Source organism: Prionailurus bengalensis, chromosome B4 (assembly GCF_016509475.1).
Source record: "Prionailurus bengalensis isolate Pbe53 chromosome B4, Fcat_Pben_1.1_paternal_pri, whole genome shotgun sequence".
Taxonomy (NCBI): domain Eukaryota; kingdom Metazoa; phylum Chordata; class Mammalia; order Carnivora; family Felidae; genus Prionailurus; species Prionailurus bengalensis.
Genome location: NC_057358.1, coordinates 16,676,191 through 16,700,319, shown reverse-complemented (window position 1 = coordinate 16,700,319; position 24,129 = coordinate 16,676,191). Strand labels below are relative to the sequence as shown.

General features: G+C 40.8%; 1 protein-coding gene across 4 annotated transcripts in view; it reads right to left on the bottom strand.

Annotated features, from left to right (window-relative positions):
- SLC39A12 (solute carrier family 39 member 12) overlaps positions 1-24,129 on the bottom strand; it is an 86,290-nt gene that overhangs the window by 39,785 nt on the left and 22,376 nt on the right. For 2 of the 4 annotated variants that reach the window (XM_043561624.1, XM_043561625.1), the window contains exons 5-10: positions 20,276-20,448; positions 14,804-14,975; positions 9,446-9,618; positions 6,403-6,555; positions 4,406-4,516; positions 737-803 (exon numbers count right to left, since the gene is read on the bottom strand). In XM_043561624.1, the coding sequence (XP_043417559.1) occupies positions 737-803; positions 4,406-4,516; positions 6,403-6,555; positions 9,446-9,618; positions 14,804-14,975; positions 20,276-20,448 (849 nt within the window). The remainder of the gene's footprint in view (positions 1-736; positions 804-4,405; positions 4,517-6,402; positions 6,556-9,445; positions 9,619-14,803; positions 14,976-20,275; positions 20,449-24,129) is intronic. The other 2 variants (XM_043561627.1, XM_043561626.1) reach the window with 1 other exon arrangement.

Sequence of the window (24,129 nt, the reverse complement as noted above, 5' to 3'; positions counted from 1 at the left end):
ACACGTGAGACAGACATTTGCGCTCAGTTTCAGTAGACTGTGATAGAAGTTTCCCGGCTTCATAGAGAAGTGAAAGGCTCAATTATCATGTAAGCATGGATTTTTTTAATTGACATTTAATTGACACACAACACTACATTAATTTCAGTGCACAACATTGTGATTCCACAAGTCTATACCTTAATTAGTACTATGCTCATGATTTTAAAGGAGCCTTGATATAACTACATATGAATCTACACTAATTGAAATTCTCAGAAGATCAGTTTCAAACCATCATCTGAAACCATTGCTTTTAAAGTATAAAGTTGCGGGGCGCCTGGGTGGCGCAGTCGGTTAAGCGTCCGACTTCAGCCAGGTCACGATCTCACGGTCCGTGGGTTCGAGCCCCGCATCGGGCTCTGGGCTGATGGCTCGGAGCCTGGAGCCTGTTTCCGCTTCTGTCTCCCTCTCTCTCTGCCCCTCCCCCGTTCATGCTCTGTCTCTCTCTGTCCCAAAAATAAATAAAAAACGTTGAAAAAAAAAATTTAAAGTATAAAGTTGATGTTAATGTGCAGTGTGTGTAAAAGACGGATAGGACTGAGTATTAAACATATTCTCGTAGAGGCTGTAATAATGCAAAACAAACCCAATGAGAAACCTACGTGATTTCGGCACATTGTTCCCAAACAGACATAACCTTTCTTCTACAACACTTTCTTCATTTTAAGTTTAGCTCTTTAACATTGGTACTCACATTTGCTGTTGGAGGCTGTCATACTGCCTACAGGAATTTCAGCTGCCTGTGAATCTTCTGGGCCTTTCTATTTTAAATGAAAAAATAAGTGATGAAAGATTAGCCATGGCCACCATTTCATTGTAAAATTGAAATATCTGGACAGTTATGCTGGTTTTTAAACATTTTAATACTCCAGAGTAGAGCAGAACTTTTACATTTCACAGGCAAGCATAGAACATAAAGCAGGAGGTCTGTGAACAAACTTCTGGCACTGTGTGCCTTGGGGCGAAGATAGCACTTTATGTAGATCAGAATCTTCCATACAGAGCTAGAGGCTGCTGGGACAGTCTGCAATCCAGGCTCTTAAATTATGTAAACCTTTATGAAATCCAAAAGCCGTAGAAACAGTTCTTGATTCTTGACCTAATTTGACAATTGTCCTGTGTGGTGGACTGTGGATGTAGGATTCATTTCCTGATGTCTAAGTACATCGTGTATTGTGGATAGAGAACAAAGCCATGCAGACCCAATGCCTCACATTACTTGTGATGGAATATTCTGTTTTGGGGGCTTTGCCAGCAAGTAAAAGAATCAGAAAGCAAGTCAACAGGGGTGCCTGGGTGGCTCAGTCGGTTAAGTGTCCGACTTCAGCTCAGGTCATTATCTCATGGTCCATGGGGTCAAGCCCTGAAGCAGGCTCTGTGCTCGAACCCGGGAGCCTGCTTCAGGTTCTGTGTCTCCCTCTCTCTGTCCTCCCCCCACTTGCCCTCTGTTTCTCCCTCTCTTAAAAATAAATAAACATTAAAAAAAGAAAGCAAATCAACAGACTTAACAAAAGATAAATACAACAAATTAAACTGTTTCTATCCTTTCATATGACAGGTCTGATTCTGAAATTGACTTCTGTGAGTTAATATGATGTGATTTCATTTCAGAGACTGACTCATGGATCAATTTCAGGAAACGTCATCTCCCGTCCCTGTGCCTCAGATTCTCATTCTGTTATGTGAAAGGAAGACTTTTCACAGGTAGTCCTTGCTTTTCTTAAGTTCACGTTACGCCATGTCGCTTTTAGCAAAAACCTACATTAGTACCTGTCTTCACTAACTGAAAGAAATCCAAAGAGGATTTTCGCTTTTTATGAAAAAAAGCCAAAAGCACAAAATAGCACTCAGCATTCATTTTGCAGCAAGCCTAAAGTGGTGCCATGTGCCCCAACACTGAGTGGCTCCCATAAGCTCATTCCCAGCATCTCAGCATCAAGCCATCAGAGCTTGGCTCTGTATCTGGGAGCATCTAGGTTTTTTTTGTTTTGTTTTGTTTTGTTTTGTTGTTTTTAAAGCAGGGTCCACACCCAGTGTGGAGCACAACACAGGGTTTGAACTCACAACCCTGAGATCAAGACCTGAGCTGAGATCAAGAGTGGGATACTTAACCAGTGGAACCACCCAGGTGCCCCTGTGCTTTATTTTGATTTATTTCGTGCACCTCTTAGCAAAGTGTGCCCGCAAGGTATCAAAATATCCAAAGAGAGGTTATTTTGGGGGACTGGGAACCTGATTGTAGAAAGCCCCACGCTGATTGTAGAAATTACTTAAATAAATAAATAGACTTAAAAAAACTAAAAGCATATTCACATCATTCTATCACCCAAAGTTGTGAAAATTTTGAGCCATATTTCATGTGAAGCCTAAGCACCTTTTTTAAAAATGTAAAACAGAGAAAGTAAATGTATATCTCACATAGTGGAACAGTAGCCACTACTCAAAAGATATGATGGGCAATTTTTGGCTAAGGGGCTGAGAAGTAAGGTAGGACCTGAAGGATATAGGATAAAAGTGAACAAGAAAACAACGTGATTTTTTTTTTACACTGTATCAAAGGCCTGGTTACCATAGAAAGGTTCTATACATCTAGTAAAAGGCAGGAGTGCAAAAATTTATGCTAAGGTTTTCCCTCCAAAACCATACACTGTGTAAAGGGATTTAGAGGCAAGCATCCAAGACTCCTTGACGGGTGAGAATTATGAGTTTCCCTCCTTCCTGAAAAACCAGGAACTTGAACCAAACAATCCTAAAAGTTCATATTATTTCTATCACTTAAAGTTGATCTTGCAGCTAAAACAACCAGAGGAATAGTGAGCATAGTATTAGTGAGCCGGCATATTCAAATAGTTCAAAACTCACAAGGTTAGTTAGCATCGGACATTTACTTATATGGGTCTTGGGATTCCGAACCCTTCATTGAAACGGAATAAAATCGGCATTAAACTGATTTTAAAACTAACCTCAGCCTGAAATTATCTTCTTCCAAGCCATATGTGAAGCATCTAAGCCATAAACATAATAAAGGCTTTGAAAGTCACTTTTTTTTTTAAATTTTTTTTAATGTTTATTTATTTTTGAGACAGAGAGAGAGCATGAATGGGGAGGGGCAGAGAGAGAGGGAGACACAGAATCGGAAGCAGGCTCCAGGCTCTGAGCCGTCAGCCCAGAGTCTGACGCGGGGCTCGAACTCACAAACTGTGAGATCGTGACCTGAGCTGAAGTCGGACGCTTAACCGACTGAGCCACCCAGGCGCCCCAAAAGTCACTTTTTTAAAGGGATGGTTTTGTTCCTAATTGAGTTAGCTCTAGATCTGTGATCTACCAGCAGACTTCTATTTGCTGTGGCAATGTCCCAGGCACAGCTTACTTATTTCCACTCGGTCAGGAATCTATCCTTGAACTGTAAACCCTTCCCCCAATGGCCATGGTTAGAGGAGACAAGTGTTCTGTTACATGTCACTTTCAGATTCTTCCTGTCCCTTTATTTGCTACGTTAAGAATTAGAGTAGGAGCATTGTTTTCAACCTGATGGGAGGCTGTGTTTTGCAAATTTGTGTGGAATATTTGTCCTGGAAAACTCAGTGTAACAGAAGCCACTTATGAGACATCTTATGGGGCAGAATCAATTATCTTCTGCAGTACAAAATGATCACCCCACTCCTAGAGTAGCAGGATTCTCGAACAGAGTCATGACACTGAGGTTTTTCTTTCTAGGAAGGAACTTTATTCCTGCTGGCACTGCTCAGTTGGGTTCATACCTGAAGAACTGAGCCCTGAACGTCATGTGGCATAGCTTTTTATATATTTCCTATTTATTTGTCTCCCATGTATGGTAACACACAGAAACATGTGGTCTGATTAAGTGGTCTCATGTTACAAGGTCATGAGGGATGTTGTCATGTCTGCTCATAGCCGGTTACCTTGAGGTTTCTTTCTTTCTTTCTTTCTTTTCTTTCCTTAGGGAGGGGACCCTACCACACTAGCTGCACTAATTCCTTGCCCACAATTTATTTGGCCCCATCTGGTCATGGCTAAGTATTCCTCAGAATGGAAAACCTGGAGGTCAACAGGTTTATGAAACCCTGTAAACAAAATGATCGAGATGTATTTTATGCAATCTAATCATATATGCTTCAACGTGGTGCAGATACCAAGGATTTGAATCCGTGGGGAAAAAAGCTTTTTATTCTTTAAAACAGCTTTCAGGTGCTTGGCAAAGCTTCCCAAACTACTTATCATGGTTCAAAACAGGCAAATCACAAATAGATATTCATCTATCCTACTGATTTTCATCTGTTCATTAAGGAACAAAGGAAGGAAGGTAATCAGATCAGTAGAATACCTCAGATCGGTAACCTACCAACGGGATAGTGGAAGCAGATTTGCCTCTGCCTGACTGGTCACTTAATTCGGAGTTGAGTGCAAGATGGTGGGAATGTTCCACATGCCCATTAACCAATGACATGCCCTGCTGGATGAGGATGGTTTAAAATTAGTGCTGAAGCCAGAAGAACACAGGTGCAGCCTTTGTGAATTCCATGGTTCTATTTGACATTTTGCTTATTGGCCAAAGTGGCGGGCTCATTGTGGCAAATACTAAAACGTCTCACCTTGGAGAAGCACAGGCCTGTTCTGAAACATTGTGCATATTCTGAATGCCCTAAGAATGAAACTTTAAATACGTCTAGTTGTGATTTTAAGAGACTTGAATAGTGGTTGTTTTGATATTGTCTTTTGTATTTACTGAAAAAGTATATTTACTATGAAATTAAATTTGGAATTCTTTCTGCTGGAGATACCAAAAGGATGATAACTGAAACTATATCACACCCTATAACAATGAAATTAATATCTTCAGAAACGTATTCATCAATTAAAGCGCTTATACCTTCTAAAATATTCACATTCCCTTTATTTTACTCAATATAAGGAGTCTTGAAATATGTTCTCAAACCTTATTGTAAGTTCTCTGACAAGTCCAAGGACAGTCTGAATAAACTTTACATTTTTGGATGCCCAGAATTTATTTCACTCACTTCCACCCTGGCTAAACTTCTAATTGTCACATACAAGTTGACAGGTTGGCTTTGTAATTTAGTGTTCCCAGGCTAAGAACGCCAATCTATTGTGTACAAAGGGGATCTGATATTTACTTTTGTGCTTCTTGAGATGAGAACCCCCTCTTGAGGAGGGGTTGTTGAACGTGCAGGGTGGGGACTGTGGTCAAAGATGGTCTGACCATCAATCACTATAGCCTCCTAGCGTGAGCTCCAGGACAAAGAAAAACGTTGCTTCATTAAAAAAGAACATTTCTACAGCGTTTTATTGACTGTGAAAAGTTTCCAACGCACCGAAAAGCTGAAAGAAGTGTAAGGTGATCACTCAGATACTCATTCCCAAGATCCACCATTACCATTTACTAAAGCCATTTTACCACCTGTCTATCCATCTATCATCCCTCTGTCCATCCATAAAACCATCTTCATTTTTGACACACAGACTTTGAGCCTCAAATAAATTTAGGAATCATAATAAACAAGTGCTGATATTTTACATGACTGCTAATGTTTTCCCTGAGCACAGACATTATGAATTACATGCACAAGGAGAAAGCCAGAAGATACATAGAAAAACCACAGCAGACCGCAGAGCCCCAGGACTTTGTAAGGAAAATTTACTTTATTTTAGTCTCCCACAGTTGTTTGTAAGCATTTACCTTTTTAACCCTCCCACCAGGCAGTTAATCTATTGTCTTCTAGGATAACGTGTAAGAGCGACGCAAATCCATGAAAAAAAACCATACTGCATTTTACATTTCATCACAGACACAGAAATTGATCAAACAAATACAGGTACAATGCAAGCAATTATTCAAGCCACAAAAAAAAAAAAAAAAAAAAAAAAGATCTGCCACAAACCCCATTTCTGAGCGCCTTGTTCTTATAATGTTCAGTGGTTTTAAGATAGAAAATGATGGGTAATTTTGTGAATTTGCAAAGTTTTTGTCTCCATGTTTATTTGTTTCGGGTTATGAAAGACATCCAAAACACTCATTAGTACGTAGGCCTTTCAGCCCCTTCATTCCCAGACATGAAATGGTCTCCTGTTTCTAAACTAGCCATGAAGGTCAAAGAGCAGGTTTTAACAAGTACCTTAACGGGCCAGCAACAGATGTTTAAAAAATGAAGAACCATACTTAGAGGGAAGCTGCCAGTCAGCGCGACTGGAGATCAGAGCCCCATCCCTCACATAGAGAGCATCACAAAGACGTCAGTCACTTTTGAACAAGTACTTTTGAAATAAGGGAGGAATATTATGAAGCCCTAAAGCAAAAGATAAAGAAAATTTTAAATATACCTTGGTATTTGGTGATACAAGAAGAATAAAACATTTTTCGATCAAGAAAAATCCATGGATGCCTCCAATTAGTCCTAACAGTTTCCAAATATGACCTTTGTTCTCATGGACATGTCCAAACTCTGAGCCTTCCTGCTCGTGTAAACCAAGAACCTTTAAAAAAAACAAAAGCAAACACAAAAAGGAGACACAAAGAAATGACTTACGATGGCTTAAATGTTAATTAACAGGCCCGGTATTAAATATATTCACCTTTCATTCTGGGGAACCCCATGACAACCGCTGGAATCATTGAAAGCCACGTTTGCTTTCAGTTGTACGAATACTTCCACTAGATGATTTAATCAGGGTCAAATAAAATGTGCACAAGAGAAAAGAAAGGAGAACTTTAAACCTAAATTTTGAGATATTCTCAGTCCCTGTCTTTTCCTAGGAGTTCAATCCATACCTGTTTGCCCAGCAAGCCTTTAATAACAGATGAATATATTTTATATCCAGAAGAAATATAAAGATACATTTCATCCAGGGTTTACTCTCTCCACACCCCATTGCAATTAAAGAAAACTTTTAGGGGCGCCTGGGTGGCTCAGTCGGTTAAGCGACCGACTTCGGCTCAGGTCATGATCTCACGGGTTCGTGAGTTCGAGCCCCGTGTCGGGCTCTGTGCTGACAGCTCAGGGCCTGGAGCCTGCTTCAGATTCTGTGTCTCGCTCTGTCTCTCCCCCTCCCCTGTTCACGCTCTGCCTCTGTCTCAAAAATAAGTAAAAAATTAAAAAAAAAATTTTTTTAAAGAAAACTTTTATTAAATGTTCTGATAAGTAAGAAATCCGCCTGAATGGTATCTTCCACTGAGTGTATACCCAGCAGTACTGTCCGCTTGGAGAAACAAAAGGATACATGAAATGCATTAGGAATTTTCCTCTAGTTGACTCATCCCATTGGTTGACCTCATGATTTCTTGTGAGCTAGTAAATCATTATGTATCATATTCCCTCCCCAGGAGAAGGCAGTTTGGCAAACAGCTCAGTGGTTTCTACATTTAGGATGTTAGTGACCATCAAATTTAAAAAAACAAAAAAGGAAAAAGATTCTATGCATACATATTGTATGTGCATGTGTTCATACGTCCACGCGTAGATTTAAGTGTGTATGCGCATGTGCACATAATGTACTCACATGTGTGAGTAAATGTGTGTATCTAAGTGTAGACGATGAGTTTATGAACCTAACTAAAATCCAATATACAGTAGTCAACTTTTCCTTTTGGTAAAGGCATTAGGAAGGATACCTATCTAATATTCGCAATTACCATTATTTCACAAAACAGGGGACGTGGTAAGGTCACAAAACAAAACAGAAGCAGACCCCACAATCTCAGAATCAAATGTAGACCTTTAAGTTGAATAAATTTTGCTAGTCAAAAAAAAAAAAAAAAAAAAGAAAAAAGAAATCCTGACAGTGGTATTTTTCTCATTTCCGTGTGGCCTTCTGAACCCTGGCCATGGATCTCGTTCAGGAACCACTGATTTTTCTAGCTTTCCACCACACTGGTACCGCATTGTTCTTCCTTTCCCCAGTAACGTTTGTCCGCATCTCTTCCCTCAAGTAAAACACTTGCCTTCCAATTTTCGTGAAACCTGGCTAATCTTTTAAGCTCCTCTCCGGAACGTGTCTCTGCAGAACCCGCTGACGGCCCCCCAAACCCCAAGCCCATGCCCTGCTGCTGGGAGATGTGAGCCCCCCCCATTGGGGGAGGCGCGGGAAGCCTTAAGACCCTCTAGCTGTTTTGCAGTGAACAGCCCTGAAACCACTAAAGGGACCTAGAAAAAGGCCTCGGCCGCTTCCTCAAGCCAATAAGCCCTGAAATATTTCCAGAAAATTAGATTACGAGGGAAATTAAAACAAATAATGGTTTGTTTCATTTTCCAATGCTCACTTTGTGATTTTTCAAAACATCTAATAATCATTGAGCCTTTAAGCAACAAGAGTGACCCTGTAGGAAATTGCCAGAGGCTTGTGGAAATTTTTAACATCTCCGGCTTTGCAAGAAGAGGGCTCATTTGCCCATCATTGTCCAGTCTCAAGAGATTTCAGAGGGAAGAAATAACCTCATCTGGAGACCCTTCTGTCTGAACTCTTGCATGTCAGGTCCTGGACCTTTCATTTTTGACAAATAAAGAGCCTCAGAAAACTTCAGCAAAGAGCCAGCTTCCTGAGGCTTACATTTTTCTTAAGGAAAATCTAGATGTTATTAGGCCAAAACAAAAATTCATTTCGATGGTTCAGATGAGGAGAGCTTAATGATGGTGTAATGGCAGAGGTGTAGGCAGAAAGGCAGGTACAAGGGGTAATGAGACACCCAGAAGTGAGTAACCCCAGAAAACCATTTCCACTCTTAGGGCAGAAAGGGCAAAGGTTGGAAATAATGTTTCTGCAGCTCAGTGGGAAGAGGAGTCGGGGAGAAGGGCTCCCACAGGAGGAGCTGTAATATTGCAGGAAATCAGCTGCTTCTAGAGCAGGTGCAGAGCCAGGAGAGAGTGAGGAAGAGATATCTCTGCTACTCTCTCCTCCTACCCTGGCTTTTCTGTTGTGCCTTCCATTGGCTCAATCCAGACAACAACGCAGCCTGCAAGGGAGCTGCAGAGGCACAACCGTCTGGGGCGGAAAAACACAGCAGAGAGGGCAGAGACGGGATCTGATGAGAGTTGGGGGCAACTGGAGAAAACTCAACGCAACATCTGGCAACCCATTCATTTTTATTGGCAGATAATTAGTGAAAACTTCCTGAAGTTTTCTTCATAGGAATCTGCATCTGATCACCTTTTGGTTTATTTAAAAAATAAGAATAACCCGTGGTAAACCTAAGGCTTGGCTATCTCTTTTCCTCTGTAAGTGCTTTGGGGAAATAACACTTATTTCCAAAGACAACACTGGCCACTGCATTGATTCATCCAAGTCCCTTTGAAATTTTGCATCAACACCTCCAGTGACTAAATGGAAATGGAAATGAGAAACACACCATTGCAAACAGGAAAAGAGTTACCTGAGGGATAAGGTGGAGCAGAGCATCCCCGGAAAGCGTCCCGACGGCCAGACCCACAAACAGCTGTAAAATAAGCCTGTAGTTCTCCTCACAGTTGTGGAACAGAATCAGCGTTGTCCCAAGCATGGAGCCTAGTGTGAGCAGGGCCACGGCCACTGTGCTGTAGCCATATTCTAAGCCAAATGGAGATTGCAAAGCAGTCAGTGCTCCTCACTTGCTAGGAGTGCCCTGGCCAGTGAAAAATGCCAGAAGAATCCATCTTATGATACAGGTGGTCGGGATACGGAATTGTTTTATGAGCGTTATAGCGTGTAAAAGGTCTTAAATTTTCTTTCTTTCTTTCTTTTTTTTTTTTTTTAATGTTCATTTATTTTGAGAGTGAGCTCTGAGAGAGAGTCAGGCAGGGACAGAGAGATGGGAGAGAGAGAGAATCCCAAGCAGCTTCCTCCACTGTCCGCACAAAGCCCGATGCGGGGCTCAGTGTCACAAATGGTGAAATCACAACATGGGCCCAAATCAAGAGTCGGATGCGTAACCGACTGAGCCATCCAGGCACCCCTAAAAGGTCTTGATTTTTAAGGAAAAGAATGAAAACACTTTCACCGTTAACCTTTTTGCTTTGAAGCTACCCTGACTACGTCCTACTAAAATCACTACAGCAAACAAGGACCTAGCTCATCTCCCACCCCCAAAGAAATTATTAATTTCCCCCACTTTAAACTACAACATTTGCTGCCATAGACTGGTGATGATTTCCTTCTAATCCCATCTAAATCTTTTGACGCCAAGGAAGCAGAGTGGCAGAGGGAGCACGCAGTTTGGGGCCACCGGAGACCTACGTTTCTGTACAAGGTGAGTACCTTCTTCCAAAAATTTTCAAAATTATCTGTAATGTCGAAAGTGTTTATTACTCTCCGTGCCTAAAATTAGTGATCATATCGGTAAAAACCGATCGATGAATGTGTGATGGTTGATAACATAAATTTGGACAGCCTAGGTTTCAAATTATTGCAATAATCTTCTAGGACCCTTAAGTTGATCCCATGTTGGCAGGTTTCTGAATTTTCAAAAAATGTTCAGGGAGTGCAATTTTTAAGATTATTCAAACAAGAGCAAATATGTGTGAGGGAAGGAGAGACAAAGAAGAAAAGATTAAGAGAAAGGAAAAAAGTGGCTTTCAGTGTTACGCAGAGTTGATCCTTGAAAAATGCAAGAGTTAAGCTACAGAGGGGTGCCTGGGTGGCTCAGTCAGTTAGGTGTCCGACTTCTGCTCAAGTCATGATCTCATGGTCCGTGAGTTTGAGCCCCGCGTTGGGCTCTGTGCTGACGGCTTGGAGCCTGGAGCCTGCTTTGGATTCTGTGTCTCCCTCTGTCTCTGCACCTCCCCTGCTCATGCTCTGTCCCTCTCTGTCTCAAAAATAAGTAAACATTATTAAAAATTTTTTAAAAGCTACAGAAAAGAAAATTTTATTAAGAAAATCATAAAAATAGGGTGCCTGAGTGGCTCAGTTGGTTGAGCTTCCCAACTCTTCATTTGGGCTCAGGTCATGATCCCAGGGTCATGAGATTGAGCCCCCCATGCTGGGCTCCACACTGAGCATGTAGTCTGCTTGAGATTCTTTCTCTCTCTCTTCCTCTGCCCCTCTCCCTGCCTTACTCTCTCTCTCTAAAAGAAAAAAGACAAAGAAAGAAAGAGAGAAAAAGAAAATCATGAGAGAAAATACATTTACAATACTCTATTATACATAAAAAAGCTGCATATAAGTGGACCCCTGCCATTCAAACCCATGATGTTCAAGAGTCAACTGTATAAATAAATGATTTGGGGATAAAGAATTTTTCAGGCCACCATTTTCCTTTGGTTGCAGATACTCAGAGCAAATACTCGTCCTTCTGCTTCTTTAGAAATTACTGGGGCGCCTGGGTGGCGCAGCCGGTTAAGCGTCCGACTTCAGCCGGGTCACGATCTCGCGGTCCGTGAGTTCGAGCCCCGCGTCGGGCTCTGGGCTGATGGCTCAGAGCCTGGAGCCTGTTTCCGATTCTGTGTCTCCCTCTCTCTCTGCCCCTCCCCCGTTCATGCTCTGTCTCTCTCTGTCCCCAAAATAAATAAACGTTGAAAAAAAAAATTAAAAAAAAAAAAAGAAAAGAAATTACTAACAAGCCATGGCAAACTGGTCTGCAAACAACGAAGGAAGTTAATTACAAAATTAAACTATCCTTACTGACTACAGATAAGTTAAATCAAACAATTCAATTATCACACTACTTGAGGCCTATTGTAGATTTTAAGAAACGATCATCTTAAAATGTGTTATAACAGAAAGCATTCTATTCTTACCATTCTGGTTCTTTCCTGGAAGGTTCGCCCTCTACACTAATTTGTGTCAATGATAAAAGCTGGTAACATGATAATAGACTTGTGATTTTAAGAGCACTTTTATTGATTATATTTTCTAAATTAGACAGGAGTCTAATATTAAAATAGAGCTGGTAGTGTACTCAAAAGAAGCAAAAACTTGCAATTTAAAAATTTTTCCATTCTTATCGCTACCCCTTCACTTCTAGGGAACCTCTCCATAAAACAGCTGTTGTTCAAAGGATAGAGAGGACTCTATACTTAACAATGGTTAAATTTCATTTCAATTTCAGTTTGTTACCACAATTAAAAAATTTTAAAAATATGGGTACCTGGATGGCTTATCAGGTAGGCATCTGACTCTTGATTTTTGACTCAGGTCATGATTTCTGTTTGTGGGGATCCAGCCCTGTGACAGGCTCTGTGCTGACAGCACGGAGCCTGCTTGGGATTCTCTGTCTCCCTGTCTCTCTGCCCCTTCCTCCCTCTCTCTCTCTCTCTCTCTCTCTCTCTCTCTCTCTCTCTCTCCCCCCTCTAGATAAATAAGTAAACTTACAAAAATTAAAAAATAATAAAAATCGTTTGGAATGGTCATATACCTACCTAGAGGTTTCACTTTGTTCTGTCATAATAAAAATACCTATGTTATAAAAAACATCCCTGGAGATATTTAACCAAGGTTCATATCATACTCTTCGACAAACAGACTGTATGGGGGAGTATCATTCTTCTCATCAAATACATAAATTAAAGACAGCTGAAGTTTAACATGAGCACCTGGATGTCTAATAAGTTTCAAAGTTGCCACATTTTTATGAAAGCTACAAAAGGTCAGAAAATGTTGAGAATTCACAAGGATAAATTAGGGCGTGGCATTTCCCAGGCAAAAGACAAAGCTTCCAGTCCTTTGATTCTTCTTCTACTCCTCTCCCCTTTGTCCTGAGGGCAACTACAGCTGGTATTGGAGGGGAATGGACACTTCCTTTTCTAAAAAAATTTTTTTTTTATATTTTATTTATTTTTGATAGAGAGAGAGAGAGAGAGAGACAGAGCACAAGTGGGGGAGGGGCAGAAAGAGAACGAGACACAGAATCCGAAGCAGGCTCCAGGCTCCGAGCTGTCAGCACAGAGCCCGATGCAGGGCTTGAACTCACAAATTGCAAGATCATGACCTGAGCCGAAGTCGGACGCTCAACCGACCGAGCCACCCAGGAGCCCCTGGAATGGACACTTCCTAACTCTAGGGCTTAGAAACGTTCAGGTCCTCTGTGAATCAGATTTCACCTGCTCTCATGTGGCAAAGATCGCCTGAGAACCATAAAATCTGACGTTTGTGGCAATAGGACTCTGCTAATTACCCCAGGTCCTTATATAGGTGTCATGACGTCTTGACTGGAGTCAGGCAACTTATAGAGTTTCTATTTAAATGTTTCGCATCATTATAATAGAACTTGACCTAATAATTAAACGCCTAGCCATTCTTAGGCAGCTGCTTTGAACATATCTGAAACCTGATTTATACGTGGTCATAACACTGTTTCCTGGAAACTCAACCCAACCTGGAACTTTGGGGTCAGGTCCCAGCACACCAAACACTACTCTTAGTAACGTCTCCTATGCCTCCTTCCTACATTTTCTGATATTTAAGCCTTTCCCTTAAGTCACATCATGCAACACTTTAAATCGAGCACAGTAATGTTTGCCTAGGTTCCATAGTGAGTGTGATTTCTCTGAATTTTTCTCAGGAAGACTAGTCCCTAGAAGGATCTATGTGTTCATGAGAAAGAAAAACAATTCGCAGATCTGCAGTTCAGAAAGCTATTTTGTAGCGGCCTGTATGAAGCAGACACCATGGGAGGTGGTGGGAATGTAAATGTAAACTTGCTCCTGGTGCCCGTGCTTCTGTCCCTCTTACCCATTTCAGAACCATCACTGCTCACCAGGTGCTGAATTATGTAGTTGCTCACTTTTAATGAGAGCTCAGTTTTAATGAAATTCTGTTCCTTTCAGCGAATGTGGTAGATATTTAGGTCTGGCAAGGTTTCTGTTCACATGAACTCTTCAAATGAGCCACTGAATGCGGCACAATTCCCTGTGAGTTAGGAGTGAGCAGCTGGACAATTCATCCCGGATGGGCATCACGAGGCTATCGCAAAGAGAAAGCAAAATGCTCTGAAAAAAGCATACACAAGGCCCTGGGATCACTGGTAATATTTGGAACGGTGCCTGCGTTCACGGTCACATTTTTGCGGTCCATCACGAATGTTCTCAGGCCACTATTTCCTTTTCTTTTAAATACACAGTGCTTTAAATTCCACAACACAGTTTCGTACCCGTTATCCCATTTGAAACTTACAGCTACCCCAAGAAGGCATAGAGCTCACCTACTGCAGTAGTGCTACAGTGAATAGCACTGGGCAGGAAAAAAAAGACAGGCTCAGGGAAATAAAGAGATGGCTTAAGATCACAAGAGTGGGCTGGGGATAGAGGGCATGGCTCAACTTTGCATTTCTGACCCCATCGGTAAGGTTCTTGCTCTCCTATCAGGCCCCTTCTCAACTATGAACTAAGTTGGTCTATGACTCGGTCATACACATGGGACAAAAATCAATTTATATAACGTACATACAAACTATAAAATATTCAGTGAAGGGTACTGTAGCATAGTGGCTGACAACAATGACTCTGGGGCCAGCTTGCCCGGGTTTGAATCCCAACTCCATCACTTACCTGCTGTGCGCCCTTGGGAAGGTCACTTAGCCTCTATGTGCCTGTTTCTCTATCTGTAAAAGGGGGGCATTGATAGTATCTAGCTCACAGCGTGCTTGTGAGGATTAAATGAGGTGAGACACGTAAAATGCTTTGAACAGCGTGTGGTATGTAGTAAGTATCCATCCATTCACTGGTATTAGTATGTACATTATGTGCACCAACTTTCCATCAACTGTTATTATTATGTACGTTCTAGGCACCAACTTTCCCAGGGAAGAACCACAACTTACTCTCCAGAGTGGTTGGTGGGAGCTTTGCGTGTTGGTTCTCGGGCAGCTGGCAAGAACAGCTGAGCAATTGCTGGATGATTCCCGGACTCATTTGTTGAAAGTCTTCCTTCGAAATGGGTGAAAGGCTATTCTGTAGAAATATCTCCACCAGCTGCCCGGCAGAGAAGCAAGTCTGTTTGGGGGAAAACGTCATTGTTACTAATCTCAGCAAACAAACTTACCACCATCAGTTGCCATTCCCAAGGAGTCAGAACTAAACAGAATGGCTAAAAAGGACACATGAAGCCATGACTTCATTTTTCTTCCCTGCAATCTTTGTGCATATATAATTTCCAAGGATTATTTTTCATCTCTGATCAAAGCCAGCTGTATCTCACTTTTATTTTGAGTATTATCTAGTAAGAGTTTTGCACACTTTTTTCCTTCCTGAAAACATGCAACCGTGTTTTACAATGTGTGGCATGGTATGCTAGCCAGCAGGCTAAGGAAGCCTCGATGCTTTTGTTGTTTTTTAGTGGGGATGGCTTTGTAGCAACAAAACCAAGACTTCAGATGATAAACAGGTGCTCTGCGGTTATAAGACCATTGTCTTTAATATTCTCTGATTTAGTAAGCCTGTGTAGGCAACATGTATTTTCAAAAGCAATCAAAGTAAATATTTTAAAAAGTGAATGCTGTGTCAACCAGCTCGTGTGTAAACACTAAATGATATGGCTACCTTTGTAAGGGACGTCCCTTCTCCACAAAAACAACCGAAATCATTACGATTGCCTACTGCTGCTCCTCTATCTTTAAAGCCTTTCTACGTTGTATAGGCATATTTATAAGAGATCAGGATCACAGATAAAGAACAAATGCAAGATGTCTCTAAAAGCTGCCACAAGGAATTGGTGCATCTCAGAAGTGTTAAGGGCTGATTTTGTGTGTCAGAAGTTACACTTAAAGGTTTCAAGGTGTATAGTTCCACCAGCACAAATGGATGACCCTCGTGCAGAATCTTTGGGGTCTGAAGTCAGACCCTCGTGCAATATCTTCATGAGCTCCGGTCACAATCAACAAGGTATTTTAAGAAACTCATCGACTTGCGAGGCTTTCCTGATTTGCCACGCTTTAGAACGTAGGGATTTTTAAGAAGGCACATTGCTAATCAGGAAATAATGATGACATATTTGCTGGGTTTTCCCACATACAATTTTTGGGGGGAGAAGATCCCGTGAATAAAAAATGTCCTATCTTGATCAGGAAATGTTTGGTGGCAGGGATGAGAAGCCACTTGAACCAGCAAGAACCAAGAGGAGATCGTATTGAAAGGACACTAAGGATCTCCAAGATTGAGAAGGTAGCCACACCTCAAAAGGAACTCAATCTGAAGCTAGAAAATCAGAACCTAAAGTTGTTTTTTCTCTCTCTCTCTCTTCGGGACCAAGTATTTTCTCCTTTCTCTTTCCCTCTGCATATATTTATTTCCTTTTACAGTCCGGTGTTTTCTCTTTCAGTAAACACATGGCCGTATAAGCCCCAACTCTGAAGCGACCTCTCAGCCCACAAACCCAAGATTGAGTTGAGTCTGCAAGTCCTGACAGAGACCTGATTGCTACAGCAAAGCCACAGATGAACTCCCTTGGGTCAGACAACCCTCTGGTTCAATCAGTCTTGCCTCGAGATAGGAGGTGGGATCATTCCATTCGGACATGGCTGCCAGCCTCAGGCCTGTGGCTGAGGCAGGCATTTCTCAGAAAAAGGCTGGGCAAAACTCCAAAAGGCTTCTACTACAAAAAGCAGCAACAGAAAACTAAACTTGGGATTTTTTTTTTCTCCTTTTGTCAAAATAATTTATGCCAAAGACAGTATTTTCTGTTGCACCATTTGTTACTAATGGGATACAATGACTTCATCATTAAAGCTACTGACAACAGAAAAGGGAAACGAACACCAAACTTTTGATGACGAATCCTTCGTAATAAACATTCTCATTAAAAAGTGCTCGACTGCTAAGTAAAGCAGGGGAGAGAGGAAATGAACAGAATGCCACGCGTCTTTCCCCAGTTCATTGCCAAGAAATTGAATAGTTCTGGTCTTAGACTACCTTCTCCTAGAGTACGGATATTCTATTATAAGCTTCTGTGCCCTTGGTCTTTATTTGCTGTTCCTGTACTATTCAGGTCCTTTGTTGGTTTTACATTTCTTTTTGAAATCACTAACATAAATGGCCTTAAAGGTGATTCATTATATTCTATAAAATTTTAAACCCCAATATTTTTAAATAGTTTTTTTTTTTTTAGTTTATTTTTGAGAGAGAAAGAGAGAGAGAGAGAGAGACTAAGTGAGAGCAGCTCTCTCTGGAGGGGCAGAGAGAGAGGGAGACATAGAATCTGAAGCAGGCTCCAGGCTCTGAGCTGTCAGCATAGAGCCAGACGCGGGGCTCAAACTCACAGACTGTGAGATCATGACCTGAGCCGAAGTCAGCTGCTTAACTGATTGAGTCACCTAGGTGCCCCGAACCCAAAATATTTTTAATAAAGAATAATATAGAATGAAAATTTAGATTATCCAGCCAATAACTTTTAAACTATCTTTATTTCCTGGGGCGCCTGGGTGGCTCAGTTGGTTAAGCATCTGACTTCAGCTCAGGTCATGATCTCATGGTTTGTGGGTTTGAACCCCGCATCGGGCTCTGTGCTGACAGCTCGGAGCCTGGAGGCTGCTTCTGATTCTGTGTCTCCCTCTCTCTCTGCCCCTCCCCTGTTCATACTGTCTCTCTCTGTCTCTCAAAAATAAATAAATGTAAAAACAAAATTTTTTTTAACTAGCTTTATTCCCTTACATAAAATTTCAGTATATGTGTATCCTTGTGTTGATGTCATCAGACTTCTATGGTAACTTTACAAACATATTCTAAAGCAGTGGTTCCTGAACTTTAGCTTTGAGAATTGCTTGGATGGCTTCCTAACAGGCAGAGTGCTGGGCTCTACTTCTCAGAGTTTCTGATTCAAAGATGATGGGGTGGGACCTGAGAATTTGCATTTCCAAGAAGTTCCCAGACAATGCTGACACTGCTGGTCGAGGGACAAAACTTTGAGAACCACTGGTCTAAATAACATACACACGTTCTTCAGATCTAGTCTATCAAGAGTCACAAGCAAAGTGACATGTTGGGACAGAGAAGAACCATTGAAAAGGTTGATTTTGTTTACTTGGCATTGGTAGCACAGCAAATGACTCTTACTGTTCTTAGAAGTCACATGCTTGGGGCGCCTGGGTGGCTCAGTCAGTTGAGCGTCCAACTTCCGCTCAGGTCATGATCTCACAGTCTGTGAGTTCGAGCCCCGTGTTGGGCTCTGTGCTGACGGCTCAGAGCCTGAAGCCTGCTTCAGATTCTGTGTCTCTCCTTGTCTCTCTGCCCCTCCCCTGCTCGCACTCTTTTTCTCTCTCAAAAATAAATAAAAACATTTTTAAAAAACTTTTTTTAAAGCCACGTGCCTTAAGTAGGTAGTTCCTAAATTTTAGGAAACAATCTGCATTCGTTATGAAGATAAGGTCTCCATTAGGCAAATTTGCCCCCTTCCCCAGAGCCAGTCCTGAAGAAGCATCTAAAAAGACTTCACAAACGAAGACCAACACAGGCTTCAGCTCTCTTCACCTTGGGTTGAATACAATAAGCCTGAGTTTGAAAGAATCAACTTTAATAAATGTCTTATATATACCGCACAAGTAACAAAAATTCACTTTTAAAAATATCTAATATTCTAATTAATAATCTGGTTTTGTCTTTAAAAAAAAAACCTAGTGAACAAACAACAATAAAAAAGAAACAGACTCTTTGGTATGGAGAACTAACTAGTCGTTGCCAGAGTGGGGGGTGGGGAGGGTTGATGGGGTTGGGCAAAACAGGTGAAGGGTATTAAGAGATACAAACTTCCAGGGGTAGGGACAGAATCTATGGTACTGTGCAATCATGTATTCATAACTCACAGGAAAAACGTTCCGAATTGTTAGCAATCTGTAGGGGATTTTGCTCTTTTAAGGTACAAATTGTACCTTGCTCATCTGAGATACAAATAACAAAAATAGTTTTATTTAAGTCAACACTTCCCCAAGCAATAGCACAGTTGTTAAGAGCACAGAATATGTTATCAACCTCTGTCTATATCCTCAGTTTCTGTAAACATTAAGCAATTACTTATTAGCTCCATGCCTCAATTTCCTCATCTGTAGTATGGAAAAATATCTATAGTATGGAATAATAGAGCCCAATCTCATATAGTTGTTATGATAATTAAATGAGGCAATGCAGGTGAAATAGCGTTATGTCTAACACATCATACGTACTCAATAAGCATAAGCCACGCTCGTGGAACATCAGTTTCTCAGGATTTTCAATGGTTAGGGCAGGGAAGGATTCTAGAGTCAAAATTTGAGAATTGCTGGATTCAATAAGATCAAAGAAGTTTATTTGCTGAGAGACCTCCCAGATACCCTAATATGCCACAGTGTAATATGTATTTCTAGTATTTCCCACACCAATTTAATCATAGGACCCATTTCAAGAAATACCAAGATAGACAAGTGAATGTACTTTGGAGCACAACTTTAGGAAATATGGGTATAAATATGTTCATAGGCTCATACATCACCTTTTCTCAAAAACCTTCTCAGTGCTACCTACTATACAAATATTTCTCTGTTGCTCACAGCCCAAAGTAATCTCTTCATAACCTTATCTAAGTTTAAAGCATTCATTCATCATTGTAAGTATATATGCAATGTCTGTGTCCTATTCCTACCCTGTAGGTTCCAAAGGAGTTGTGCCTATTTTTTTTTAATGTTTATTTATTTTAGAGAGAGAGAGAGAGAGAGAGAGAGACAGAGCATGAGTGGGGGAGGGGCAGAGAGAGGGAGACACAGAATCCGAAGCAGGGTCCAGGCTCTGAGCTGTCAGCACAAAGCCCAATGTGGGGCTCGAACTCACAGAATGCAAGATCGTGACCTGAGCTGAAGTCAGATGCTCAGCCGACTGAGTTACCTAGGTGCCCCGCGTTGTGCCTATTTTTTTCAACACTGTATACCCAATGACCATGATGGTGACTGGCAGGTAATAAATGTTCAGTATGTTTGTTGAGTTAATTATTCATGCATTCGATATAGATACAAGAGAGGAAGTAGTAATATACTTATATATATATATATGGCATATATATATATGGCATATATATATATATATATATTTACTATCTGTATATCTATCTATATCTATCTACATCTATTGTCTTATTCTCCTACATGTCTTGGCCTCACATTTATGTCAGCAGAGACCCATTTGTAGAAGAAAACAACCCATGACCACTCCATACAAATACAATATTTTCACATTGAAGGAAATACACATCATCCCTTAAGTTTTTCACAACTCTTATAGAACTTTCGCCACTTTGACAGTAGCAATTGGTGGTGTAAGAAGAAGAATAACGATACCTTATCCCAGGAAACTGAACTGTCTTCTGACTCTTGGTCCATGGATACAGATAGATTAGGGTATCCCCAGTCATAGATTGTTAGGTTGTTTTGTTTCCTTTCGAGGCGATGGATTTTATCTGTTCGGATACAGGTACTTTTGGTCCAGAGAGTGTTGAGGAGTTGGTCTAGTTCTAGAAATTTCATACAAAATCTGGTGTCACATAGAATACAGACAGGTCAATCTCAGGATAAGTACAATTTCTTATGGCCACAGCATAGATAGTTTGCTAAATAAATGTGGTCCTAATGAAAAGTCAAGACGTTACTCTGAAGAGTAATAAAAGAACACTTATACTTCACGTGAATGTTAATCCCCTCACAAGATCTTGACTAAGCTTTGGGGCTGAATCAGTCTTACAAAGATGTTCCCACCACTTTTAACTCCTAGGGATGATACAGTGGGCAATTCCTCCAAAGAAACGCCTTCTCGTGAGCCAACTCTTTCTTTTTCTAGATGTTCCTCATAAAAATGCACACAAAGGATAGAACTGGCCTAATCCATAGGAAATTCATTTCCTTGAGGTACTATATACATCCTCCGTAGGTAAACTATGATATGTTTAAGTCAATCAAATTATTTTCCTTTTAAGGGTTTGTTTATGCAGAAACAAGAAAAGAAATGAAAGAGATCTGAGATTATAGAGACAACTGACTTTGTGTTCTCATACTATTGTAGTATGGTTTTCAGTGTATAGATTACAGTTTAGCTTCCCTTGGTACAGCTCGAGGCTCTTAAAAACTGACTGGTACGGGGGCACCTGGGTGGCTCAGTTGGTTAAGGGTCCAACTCTTAATTTTGGCTCAGGTCATGATCTCATAATTCAGGAGGTCAAGCCCCACGTCAGGCTGTGCACTGACAGCATGGAGCCTGCTTGGAATTCTCTCTCTCCCTCTCCCCCTCTGCCCCTCCCCACCTTTCAAAAATAAATCAATAAATACAAATTTTTAAAAATTAATTGGTATGCAGAAAAATTAAGTATAGTGGTGAATTTCTTTGGATTTATCCATCGGCTTGCTTGGGAATACAACGTCCCTGGTATTTTCCTGAATGTCATCATTGAGGACAATTACAAACTACAGTTACTACAATATCTTATTTTAAATGACTGGCTTTCAGCGAAAAGAAAATTATAAGACTTGCAAAAAAATGGGAACGTGTGACCCAGAATCAGGGAGGAAAGCAGTCAATAAATATGTCTTTGAGTATTCCCAGATGTTGGATTAAGCAGAAAAAGACTTCAAAGCAGCTATTATAAGTGCGCTGAAGGAACTAAAGGAAATCATATTTAAAGAATTAAAGTGTGACAATAATAAATCAGCAAATAGAAGAAATAGGAAAATCAAAATTATATAAAGGTCCAAATGGAAATTCTGGTGTTGAATATAGTGAGTGAAATGAAAAGTTCACAAAAGGAGCTCAGCAGCGTATGGGAAATGGTAAAAGGAAAAATTACCAGAGATGAAGAAAGAATACCAGAAATAATCCAGTCTGACAGTTCATGCGCTCACACTGATAGCATGCAGCCTGCTCGGGATTCTCTTCCTTCCTCTCTGTCTGCCCTCCCACTCTGCCACTTGTGTGGCAATAAATAAACTTAAATAAAAGTTTATTTTATTTAAATAAATAAAATAAATAAATAAATAAATAAATAAACTTAAAAAAAAAAGAATTGATTCTTACTTTTCTTTACAAACCTCAATAAAATGAAATTGTGACGAGGGGAAGTTTTCCATTACAGAATTATTACACTAATAAATGAAGAAGAAAAGAGTCAATGAGAAGAACACCATTTCACAAGCTGCAAATAATCAATATAGACAAGTATCATCAATACCTTATGACTTCTCAAAAAGAGAAAACTAGATGTTATGTACCTTCTGGCGGAAGGTACTAACTCTAAGACAGCATCCTCCAAGTAAACAAACCACCTAATCAAATCTCTACAACATCCAATATACATGAAACACAGTGCATAGAAATGCATATTAGATGACTAGAAATGCAATCGGCAAAACCCAGATGTGATAAACAGTCCCCTTTTTTCTAACAAAAAAAACCGTAGCGAAATAGAGAAGGTGGAGTCAGGGAGAGGCATGACATCTATAAAGGGAAATTGAAGAGATATACCAACAATCTGCATTTTATGAACATTATTTAGATCCTGGTGTGATAAAAAATAAAACATCTTTTTTTAACAATCAGGGAAATGTAAACATTAATGGGCTTTTTTTGTGATATTAAGGAATCAATATTAATTTTTTAGTTGTGATATTAGTAATAAGGTGCTTTTAAAAACGTTTGTCTATTAGAGATTCACACAGAAATATTTAATAATCATTTGCTTCAAAATAATCACGTGATAGGAAAGGGTGGAGGCAAATATAAAATAAGATTATCCAGATGCTGGTAAGTGTTGAGGCTAGATACTGTGTGCATGGTGGTTGACTATATTACTGTTTATATTTTTGTTTATTACATTTTTATTAGATATCTACTTTTAATATTCAGAATTTATATAACGACAACAGCAACAACAACAACAAAAAACACTTAAAACTGACTTCTGGGGAAGATGGCAGAGTAGGAGGACCTTAAGTTCACCTCGTCCCATTGATACAACTAGGTAACAATCAGTGTAAAAAACCCAGAAAACGACCTGAAGACTGAAAGAACAAATTCACCACAGCTAAATGTAGGGAAGAGGCAGCTTTGAAGAGGGTAAGAAGGGTGGAGACGTGGTGAGGAGTAAAAAAGACTGCAGGAGAGTCTGGGGGAGGGTGGACCCACAATCCCAGAAAGGGGAGAGAAGTAGATTCTCACACCAAGGAGCCCACTCAGGAAAGACAAATCTCCATAACATTTGGCTTTGAAAACTAAATGGACGAAATTTCACAAGTTCTTACAATGAATGAGGCTTAAAATCTGGAAATTTAAAAATCAGTGGGGTTGGCTCTGAGAGAACTGGGAGGGTGAGAGGAAACTGACTCCCAGTCCTTAAAGAAACATTACAACAGACAGACCTGCTGTGATACAACATAGAAACAGCAGTTTGAAAAATACCAGGAGCATACGGGAGAGAGATGTGTTTACTAATCTAAGAGCTCCAGCTAGAAGGGCAGGGATCAATGGGACATTTTTCCAGGAACAAAGATGATGGTGGGTGCCATTTTCCTTCCCTGTTCCCCCAGTCCAGACACACAGACATCGGTGGGGCCCACTGCAGCACCTACACTCACTGCATAACTTACAAAGAGCATGCCCTGCCCCTTCTTCCCCTGCAGACACATTCCCTCCAGCCAGGCCTCTGCTTCACGTCCCCTCTTGCAGCAGACCCAGGCAAACCTCGCTAATACCATTCCTCTGACCCCACACACTTCTGAGGATCTGCCCCCTCCAATACATTCTTGGGTTAGCTAATCCAAAGTGGTACCACAAGCCTGGCAGTGTGCAAGCATCCCAAACAGGAGCCAGTATCACACCAAACTGACTCCTGCCCCAGGGAGAGGGAAAGAACCACACACAACCATCAGGATAGAGGCTTAGCAGTGGGACAGACAACTGGTCTTACTATAGGTCCCACCCACCAATGAAGGCTTCTTAGGGTACAATACAGGGAAAGTGTCCTGCAGTAACCCCACAGGGACCAAACCCTGTCCACAATAGGCAAAGAGAGCCATTGCAGATTGCTGGACTGAAGGAAAAAGTGTTTCAGCCAATAGCAGGATGCATGCAAGAGACATAGAAGATTCTCCTGATGCACCAGGTTCTGCTGAACAGGAGACACTGAACTGCAGGGCACTACAGGACTTCT